This window comes from Octopus bimaculoides, chromosome 3 (assembly GCF_001194135.2).
Source record: "Octopus bimaculoides isolate UCB-OBI-ISO-001 chromosome 3, ASM119413v2, whole genome shotgun sequence".
NCBI classification, from domain to species: Eukaryota; Metazoa; Mollusca; class Cephalopoda; order Octopoda; family Octopodidae; genus Octopus; species Octopus bimaculoides.
Genome location: NC_068983.1, coordinates 66,558,356 through 66,569,205, shown reverse-complemented (window position 1 = coordinate 66,569,205; position 10,850 = coordinate 66,558,356). Strand labels below are relative to the sequence as shown.

At 31.7% G+C, this 10,850-nt stretch overlaps 1 protein-coding gene across 4 annotated transcripts in view; it reads right to left on the bottom strand.

Annotated features, from left to right (window-relative positions):
* LOC106871954 (protein still life, isoform SIF type 1) overlaps positions 1 to 10,850 on the bottom strand; it is a 1,491,364-nt gene that overhangs the window by 750,420 nt on the left and 730,094 nt on the right. The window contains exon 1 of one of the 4 annotated variants that reach the window (XM_052966199.1): positions 2,870 to 3,883. The exons of the other annotated variants lie outside the window; for them this stretch is intronic. Within the exon in view, the coding sequence (XP_052822159.1) occupies positions 2,870 to 2,901 (32 nt within the window). The 5' untranslated portion in view covers positions 2,902 to 3,883. Of the gene's footprint in view, positions 1 to 2,869; positions 3,884 to 10,850 lie in introns of those variants that run through there. 4 annotated transcript variants of the gene reach the window in all.

Genomic DNA, 10,850 nt, shown 5'->3' with positions numbered 1-10,850 from the left:
TATATATATATATATACATATATATATATATATATATATATATATACATATCTTCATACATATATACATACATATATATACACACATATATATATACATACATGCATGTATATATGCATACATATATACATACATATATCTATATACATATATACATATATAAATATACATCCATATTTATATATTTACATGCATACCTATACACAGATATATATATATTTATATATATATATATATATAAATATATATAAATATATATATATATATATATATATATATATATGCAATATGTTACTAAAAACACCAAATGGTCTGCCTTAGATATTTCTACAGAAATTTGAGAGAATTCTTGCAGTAACTACTTATGAGTTAACTGCCCTAAATACTAATCAATCTTCTCACAATTGAATATGTACCTATGGCAAATCATGATTGCACATACGTATTATGTCACATGAAATACACTTTCACACTTCATATACACACATACATATTTGCGTGTGTGTGCATGTATATACATATATATCCTTTCTCTATCTGTTTTCTCTCACCATTTCTTTGTATAGAAGACCGTAGGTGTGTGTATGTATATACATACAAACACACACACACGCACATATATATATATATATATATATATATATATATATATATATATATATATATATATATATATATATATAGATATCAATATATTTATAAATACATTCACAGACACATATCATAACATGTATGTTTCTACATATGTATTTATATTATGTCTTTCTTCATGAATTCTTACATCCCATCCACATAGATGCAAATCCATCTTTGTATGTGTTTATATATATGTATATATATATATGCATAGAAAACACATGCAGGTATGCATGCAATGAGTACATGTACTACTGTGTGTCCTCACATAGACACAGGCATGTATTTGCGCATCCTTCTGAGTTAAAAGATATTTATACCTATAGTATGGAAGGAATATAAATGTATAAGTAAATGAAAAATTAACAATACATGAAGACATACATACATATACATGCACACACACACACTCACACACACACACGCACACACACACACACACAGGTACATATGCATTTACTAATGACTTTTTTTGCTTGTCTAGTTATTAATGTTAAGTTGTTTATGTACCATTAAAGAATATTTTAAAAGTGTTTTACAAAATAGATTACAATCTGTTTGTTATATTAGATTTTTTTAACTCATAAAGGTAGAATTTTTATGAAACTAACTTAAATCAATTTTGATTCCAAGATCTCAGCTACAATCTTGTGATTCTAATAAGTGTTGTCTTTCTGCGAGTAACTACAAAATTTATTTCATTTCACATGTACTCAATACTGGTTCAGAAAATAAATAATAATAGTAACAAAACTCTATGGGAAGGCATGATATGAGATTTACCTTGTAATTTCATACAGACATGACTAGAAATTAAGAAATACTAAATCAATTGAAATATTTGAATATGTAAGGTGAATGATATGAATATTATTCGTTCTCAGTGTGCATATACATATACACTTGCATACACATAGGGGAAGAGTACATCTGTACGGGTATATGTCTTGAGTTATGACCTTTCTCCATTCCTGAATACATAAACATCACACACACACATACATACACGCACACACACACACATACACACACACACACACACATACATGCACACACACACAAGCACCCCCCACACACTGATTTTCTTTTTACCTTTCGATATAAATAGTATATTATTTTAATTGCAACAAAGAATATACTACTGATACAAAATAACATACTTTAAATCTATTTCAACTTTATATTACAGATAAAAATGTTGGAACCATGTTCAGCTAAATTACATAAAGTTATACTCATAAAGAATTGCAGACTATAAGTTGGATAAATATAGCATTGAGTATGTATAAACAATCAGTTTTAATAAGAAATCAATGTTTTCAAATAATATCTAGTTAGCAAATAGTTGTATCAATAAATAAAGGCATTTATTCACAATATACATTTAACAAAGTATTTGAGAATGTTGCTACTGATATTCTTCAGCCCTAGGTCATCAGTAACTGAATAAACAAACCTATGATCTATAGAATTCTAGAAATGACCAATCTGTCCCCGGTTTCAAGTAAAATGTATCCAAGACTACATTATCTAATATACCCTTTTTTTTATGTCAGTAGGTGTGAATTGAGGGAGATTTGTTAACTATTTGCTACAGATAAAGCAACTGCGTAGAGATTCTCTCATTGGTTCATATTTGAGTACGAATATATAAATGGTGAAAGCTGAAAGAGTTTTTGGAGATGCTATAGAATACTTATAAGTATACACATTCTTATGAATGCAGGAATATATGAATATATGAAGCACAATACTTGTTAACAAGCACATGTTGAACACTGAAACTGAAAAAAATATGCCAAGACACCAAAAATTTGGCATTTACATCAAGGAATTTATTCATTTGATAAAATACATAAATAGTAAAAAAGACTGCAAATGGTAATTATAATAATATGAGAAATAATAATGGTTTCTAATTTAGGCACAAGGCCAGAAATTTTTGAGGGGAGGAAGTTAGTTGATACCATCAACCCTTCTATCTGACTGGTACTTTTTTTCATCAACCCTGATGAGAAGAATAATTTCTAAGATAGGCACAGAACCACTACACATTTTGGAGAAAGGTTACAATAAATTAAATCAAGCCCAAATGATGAGAAGACTAATAGATAGTATTAGTAGTATGGATGGAATAATAATAATAATAATAATAATAATAATAATAATAATAATAATAATAATAATAATAATAATAATAATAATCATGATAATAATAATACACCTAACTTACCTAACAGGACTTATTGGCAAAAGGTACAACATTGTTGGTTTTTGGATGTTTTTTTTTCCTCCTCTTTAATGCCTCTTGCTAGTTCTGATGCTGCTAGTAGTACTATGGTAAATTGTCAAATCTTCCTCCACGCAAGCAAAACAAGTTATACAGTGAAATTGGGAAAAAAGGTATTCCTTGTTAGGTGATACTTCAACAGCAAAGAAGGGATTTTACTTTCTTTAATTCTTAACATATACTTAAAATGGTATAGATTTACAATACATGTATTTTAAAATATTTTTCATATTAATTTTGTTTTCTTTTTGCTTTGTTTTGTTTTGTTTTGTTTTTGGTGGGGTGTAGGAAAGATGTTTTTTGTAGAGATCCCCCCCCAGACATTTCTGGCTATTTCTTATCAATGTGTATCCACTTCATGGTTTATGGCTTCTATTTCTTGTCTTACACTTCTCCTTTTCCTCTTTTTCCTTTTTCTTTTACCTCAATTATGCCTCTGCGACAAAACCCAGTTGCTGCTGCTGTTGCCGCCACCACCAAAACTGTTTCCACTGCCTCTGCTGTTGATGCTACTGCTGCTGTAACTGCTACTGCTGCCGCTGCTGTTATTGTTTTTGATGTTGTCCTTGTCGCTGTTGTCTAAGCAGTAGTGATACTATTTTCCGACTTACCACTCAATTCTCTCATGTTCCACGGTAATATACTATCATCTCATTCTAGTTCTCAATAAATTCACTTCATTTGGAAACGTTAACTCTTTTAAATTCATTTAGGTAATACTCTAATGATGAGGCAGAGAGGGAGAAGGAGATTAATGGAAAGTGAGAAAAGATAGAAAGAGGTAGTTGGGAATAAAATAGTAGAATGAATGATGGTGAGAAAGTATGTTGGAGAAAATGAATAAAAGAAGAATATGATGAGAATATAGAACTGATTCAAACAGGAAGAAATATAGAGAGAAAAATAATGCAAACAGTAGTTTATAGTTTGGAAAACAGAGAGAGCAATAAATATATGAAAAAAGAATGAAGGGAGAAGGGAAACATTGGAAGTGATGAGGATAGATAGAAAAGAAGAAGATATTAGTTATTTTGCTGGAGGACTATTGGTACTTGTTATTATAACACTTACAGTATGTTTATTGAGCTGATGTATTTGAAATGAGCAAAAGTCTTATAACTAGAGGAATAGAAAACACTCCATGCAGAGAAGAAAGAGTTAGACTGAGTAAAAAAATGGAGAGCAAGTAGGAAAGGATAGATTTAACAGAGGAAATGAGAGAAGAAATATAATGGATGAAAGCTGGAAAGAAATAATATTTATAATTGAGATTTTACTGGAAACACTGGACAGTATAAGTCTGAGTATTTGTTTCTATGTCTGTGTAACGCTTGATAGTATGAAGATATCTGCATGTGTTTCCTTGTTGAGCTTATCATATAGGTGGTTGTGCATATCATGAAAATGCATTTATGTAGAGAATTTTACTCCCTTCCATTACATTATTTTAAAATTCACTGTATAAAAATCTGTGTACACTCAAATATAATCTGCATGTAAAAAAAATCTAAGCAATGATACAAGAGTAGAGGAAAAACAAAAGCATCTATATTTTAAGAGTCAGTACCAAGAAGAACCTAACTAATACTTAAATTTTTATACACCACTTCTAATTTAAGTACCTGTTAAAAATGTACACATGCACACAAACATACACACATGTATACCTAACTGTGATTAGATGTCAGTGTATCAAATTATATTTATGAAGATATGTCAGAAATGTATTAATATATAACAATTTTCTTGCTTCAAGACATGCTTATGTAAATAGAAATGTATCAGTCCACATATGGAGTGATACATTTATATTTACATAAGCTTTCATAAACTGCCATTCATGTAAAGCTGGGAATGGATATATAAAATCCATACATTAACGTTCAAGCAGTTATTGTTAACACTAAAATATATATTTATTTATGATGAACTTATAATTAAATAATCACCTGTATAATTTTATAGAATGTTTTAAAGTGCAAGGTTTGTATCAGCCTGTCTAATAAGATTTTCTCGCTTGAATCTTGGAGGTTAGTGAGTGACTATTTAGGTTGAAGAACTGTCTGAAATAATTAAGTATAAAATATTTTGGGAGAAATATAATATAAAAGAGACAGATAAAGCCATGAGTGCAGCAAATAGTTTTCAACAGATAAGAATGGGTTTGAAAAGTTTGATGGATTAGAAGCTAGTAGAATTTTCAGAGAAAAGATGGAAAGAAAACATAGCTGGTTAACAAAGGACTACTTCACAAGCTACAGTTATATGTATTTGTGACTAGTAATAGCATAAGTTTTTCTAATTCTGTTCCATCAACATAAATCATCTATTCTATCTTCACCTTGTGTAATTTCATTCAGAAGACTTACACGGTCAACATAACAATTGTTAAGTTTGCTTTATGCAGAATCACTTTCATGTTTATCCTAAATTCAATTTTCACTATGTTAAAATAACAGAACTGATCCCTTCTGTTGCAGGTCATTTGCCATAAAATTGATGGGCATCAAAGTATCTTTGCTCTAAGTAACAGATTTAAGCTAATAACACTGCATATTTTGATTTAAAAATGAGAGTATAATTAACAGTGTTTGAAACAGTAGATTGCAAGTGCTAAAAGAGAACAATTAAAATTATAAATTATGGTGGCTTCCTGGCTTTAATTTGTGTTAAGTCAATTACCTTTGATATGAACTGAATAGTTGGAAAATATGAGCAATCACAAATTACTACTACTAACTCTAAAATTAGAAAAGAATTTAAAAAGGAAAAGAGAATTCAAAAATTAAAATTTAGTGTTTCAGATTCTTAGTATAGAACTTGCATAACATAGTATATGGTAAAATTTCTTTTATATGCCTTTATTTTGCAACACAGTTATAATTATTTATTCTCATTATTGCATTACCTGTTATTGCTCCACCAGAGAGGTGATTTTTATAATATAGTCTACATCAGTTATTTAAATATATTTTATAGAAACTCTTAAAACTATTCTTATAATCTGAAAATGTTATTGCATTTTCAAAATTATATCATTACTGAAATACGGTCACTAGACCACTACTTGGTTAACCTAATAACTTTAAAGATTCTTATAGGCAGTCAATAATTTGTGTCAATGGACTCAGTATTTAAAATAGTACAAATTAAGATGATTATTTACTTTTCAGTTAGTCAGTAAATAATTTTACTAACCAATTCAATGTTAATGAGGGTCATATTCAATGGATAATTTAATGTTATCACCACAAGTGAAGGATTTATTCCATTCAATTCATTATAACCCATCAAAATCAGAAAAATTAAAAAAGAATATTTATTTTGAGCTTATCACAATAATTACTTTGAAACTTTAATGTGTCCTTCAATGGAAAACATATACTCCATAATATTGACAAAAACTAAAATAAATAAAGAATTTATTCATTTAAATTAAAATTTTCTTTTCATACAAGATTTAATGCACACTTTTTAAAGCGTATACAAGTGTGTGATATGATTTTTAAATCTAGATGCTATTCTTTACATCATCTACACAATGATAGAAACAGTACTTATTTTCAATTAAGATAAGTAAAGAAGCACATTAATAGACCTGTTAAATAGCAAATGTAATATGCTAGTTCAGAAAGAATTCAAACCCATTTCTAACATGATCTTGTGAAGTGATGTGTAAAACAAATGACTTTTGATTTAATTCATGCTTTCAAATCTATTTTATCCTAGTTTGTTATTCTAAAGTAAATTGGAAATAAATTAAAGATCTTAAACACAATATTACATTAAATATTCAAAATATATTGTTTTCAAATTACAGTATGGATAAATTTTTAATTTATTCACAAAAAATTGACAGTCCTTTTTAGAATGTTCTTTAGTCTTCAACATCAGTGGGTAATAATACTTAACCCATTTTACTTCTAAGAATAGTATTTTTAGTATAAATGTAGATACATATGCTCACACAAACACACACACAACAAACACATACATACATACATACATACATACATACATACATACATACATAACTTCCCCCATCATAGCTGCTGCTGCTGCCACTGTTTTACATCTGATTTCCATGCTGGTATGGATTGCAAGGATTGTTAGTATCTTTTGTCAGTTCTTACTTAGGGTTATTACTCACTTAGACAGGTTGGCAGACTAAGTTTTACTTGTATATTTTATTTTTGCATAGTTTCTTTGACTAGATGCCCCTTCCATCACTTTACATATTATACGAGATGCATTTTATCATGCAGTGTTAAAGAGGTTCTCATATCCTTGGCAAGAGTCCTCTCAACACAATATTGTCCCTGTTCATTTAGACAATGTAAGAGATAATTGTAGTTATTGAACAAGGGGGAGAAACAAAATAGATTGATCTGAGTAGAGAAGGTAACACTGGAGAGAACTGTGCTAGAAGGGGTAATGAACATTAGTAGTGGTAGGGTGTAATGAGAGAGAGACAATAATGGCAGAGTGAAATGTGAGAGAGGGAGACACTTACGGTAGTAATATGTTTGTTGATAAGATAGAACACAAATAATGGATAATTGTAGAAATTGCTGTAGGTAAAGCATTGATTGATGTTAATAATTAATGATCTGTGGTGAGGGGGGAGGTTAGCTAGTACAGCATGTTGGGTTGACACATTCTTCACAAAAGAAAGAATGACCCTTTGTAGTCATCTCCCTATCACGTTTTCTAGCTTGCGGATTAATCTCTTGATAAATGATCATATGTATGGCTGGACAGCATTGTGGTCTTTGCATTGCAGATGGTTAGGCCATTTGCAGTTCAGAATTCCAGAAGCACTATGCAACACACGCATATGCACGCACAAACGCAAATATGTGTGTCTATGTATATGGCCTTCCATCGCTTACGACGACAAGGGTCCAGTTGATCCAATCAATGGAACAGCAAGTTCACGAAATTAACGTGCAAGTAGCTGAACACTCCACAGACATGCGTACCCTTAACATAGTTCTCAGAGATTCAGCATGACAAAGAATGAGACAAGTCTGGCCCTTTGAAATACAAGTAATACTCATTTTTGCAAGCTGAGTGAACTGGTGCAATGTGAAATAAAATGTATTGCTCAAAGATGCAACACACTGCTGGGAATTGAACTTGTGACTTTAAGATCATGAGCCAAATATCCAAGCCACTAGGGAATACCATAAACACTAAGGCATGCACCTATATATATATACACACACACACACATATGAGAGACGCAATATAATGTTTATTGAGGCAAATTTTCTATGACTTGAGGCCCTTTTTGTAGCTAATACTCACTTGTTTCCAAGCAAAGTAATATTTGCCCATGGCCAGATATGTCTATACTGAACATTGTAAATGAATAACACTGCTTGTAAGACAGTCGCACATATTTACAACTATCATGCAATGACAAGACAAGGATGGATGCATGCATGCATGCATGCAAGCATACAAAATACATGACCATCAGATGTACAGGTATAGAGAATTGTTTAAAATTTCTTTTTGAACGTTTTGTTCTACATTTATGCCATCTCTTCCAGCCTAAATAAGTAACTGGTTTATTTCTCCCATTATAAACAAGAGAAATACCTTTTATGTAGCATTATTCAGACTGGATTTTTTAAAATATACCTTATACCACTTGGAATTTCACTAACATGATCATAGCTGAAATTAATAACAATACCACAGACAAAAGGAGCACTACAGCACAAGTAAGCTGTCTGTGAAGATTAAAGTACTCCTCTCATTTTACTTGGACTCTACATCTAAACTAAGATCTACTTCATGAAAATGCCTGTAAAGACCATTCTATTCTATTTTAAGGATACTGGGATAAGTGTCACCCCAACTTAATCACATTTACTGCAAGACAACTTCAGTAACAAGCATCTTTCTTTAAAAAAAAAATGACTTGCTCTGATGATGTAAATTGTTCTTAAAACACAGAACTGGCCAAAACCTATTACAAGAGAGATCAAAGAAAATGTAAACAAACTGCTACTGTCATCACTAAATTCTCGTGTCTCTCCAAATATGCCTGAGACAACTGTGAAATATATTCAACTTAGAAACATCCTGAAACCATAGTTCATAGGAAACTTTTCTATTTTTTTAAAATTATCATTAAGTAACAGGCCATTCTTAACAAGATTAAGTAAAATCCAATGGTTTTAATGTTGAAAGTTATAGATGATGTTGCTGGAGAGCAAATGGAATCATGTGAAGTTAGTTACTGGAATATTAATAACCTCATATACACATATACACTCTTAAAGAACACCAAGGAGAAATTTGCACTATACATGTTAATGAAACTATTAAATGGAAGCAACCTAGATGGAAAACAAAACTCTGTGCTGCCATATTGGATGGTTAACCACAATATTAAAATATAAGAGGAATAATGAGTTTTACACCTCATCAATTACATTATATGAATAAATTAACAAAACTATGGTGACTCTCCATACCAAGCTCTTGAGGGAAGGTTAATTAGTCTAAAACGTAAACTCAAAGCACTGACTGAAATCTTTGCTACTGAAAACGAATTTTTTAACAAGCCTGTATAAATCACAAGTTTGCTTCAAACCCACAAACATTATACAAACAGATGAAGGAGGAAAATATTACCATTAAGAATGCTCCTTCTCAAGATGAATCATTCTGGTTGAAAATTTTGTTTGAAAAGAAGAATCCCAACCTTAATGCACAATAAAGAAGTGCCAATCTCTCAAAGTAAATGAAACACATGTAAGTGGGAGACCCAGGAAGATATGGCATGAAGTACAGAAGAACAACCTCAGGATACTGAACTGTTCAGTACCTTGCGGTATTCAAGACGACCCATACTCCATAGCAAAAGTGTTAAGATCAGTCCCTCTGGTGGTGAAAAGCACTCATGGTGGTGTCACGTAAAAGCATCCATGCAATGCCACATAAAAGTACCTGTGTGGTACCACATACAAGCATTCATGCAGCACCATGTAAAAGGCACCCATGCAGTGGCATGTACATGCACACAGCACACTCTGTAAAGTGGTTGGCATTAGGAAGTGCATCTGGCTGTAGAAACTATGCCAGATCAGATTGGAGTCTGGTGCAGTTCCCCAGCCTGCTAGCTCTGGTCAAACTGTCCAACCCATGCCAGAATGGATAATGGACATTAAATGATGATGAAAAACAAGAGAATGAACAAACAAACGTACATACATACATACATACATGGTGGTTGTCTACTCCTTAAACAGAGTTTGACCACCTCCTGCACCTACACCTTAGCCCTTTCATGGCGTCTGATGTGGCTTTTTAAACCAGACAGTGTTTTGAAAAAACACCCACACAGATTGCACCTCTGATTTGCACTACCAATACCTGCAAGTAAGTTCTGCTCATTGTGGATCCTAACATGTCTTTTAAGACCCCCATACATACAAGCATACATACATACATACATACATACATACAGTCTTCTTTCTGTTTTTGTCTATGATGTCCACGTCCACTCACAATGCTTTGGTTGGTCTGGGGCTAAAGCTAATGACCTTATCTCAAGGAGCCATGAAAGGGACTGAACCTGAAACCACGTAGCTGGGAAGCAAACTTCTTAACCACACAGTCATGATTGTGCCTGGTTTGTGGGCAGAATTCGATAAACAAAGACTTTTTTTTTCTTTTATTCATTTCAGTCATTTGACTGTTGCCATGCTGCAGCACCGCCTTTAGTCGAGCAAATCGACCCCAGGACTTATTCTTTGTAAGCCTAGTACTTATTCTATCAGTCCCTCTTGTCGAACCATTAAGTGACGGGGATGTAAACACACCAGCATCTGTTGTCAAGCGATGTTGGGGGAACAAACAAAGACACACAAACATATACATATATATATATATATATATATATATA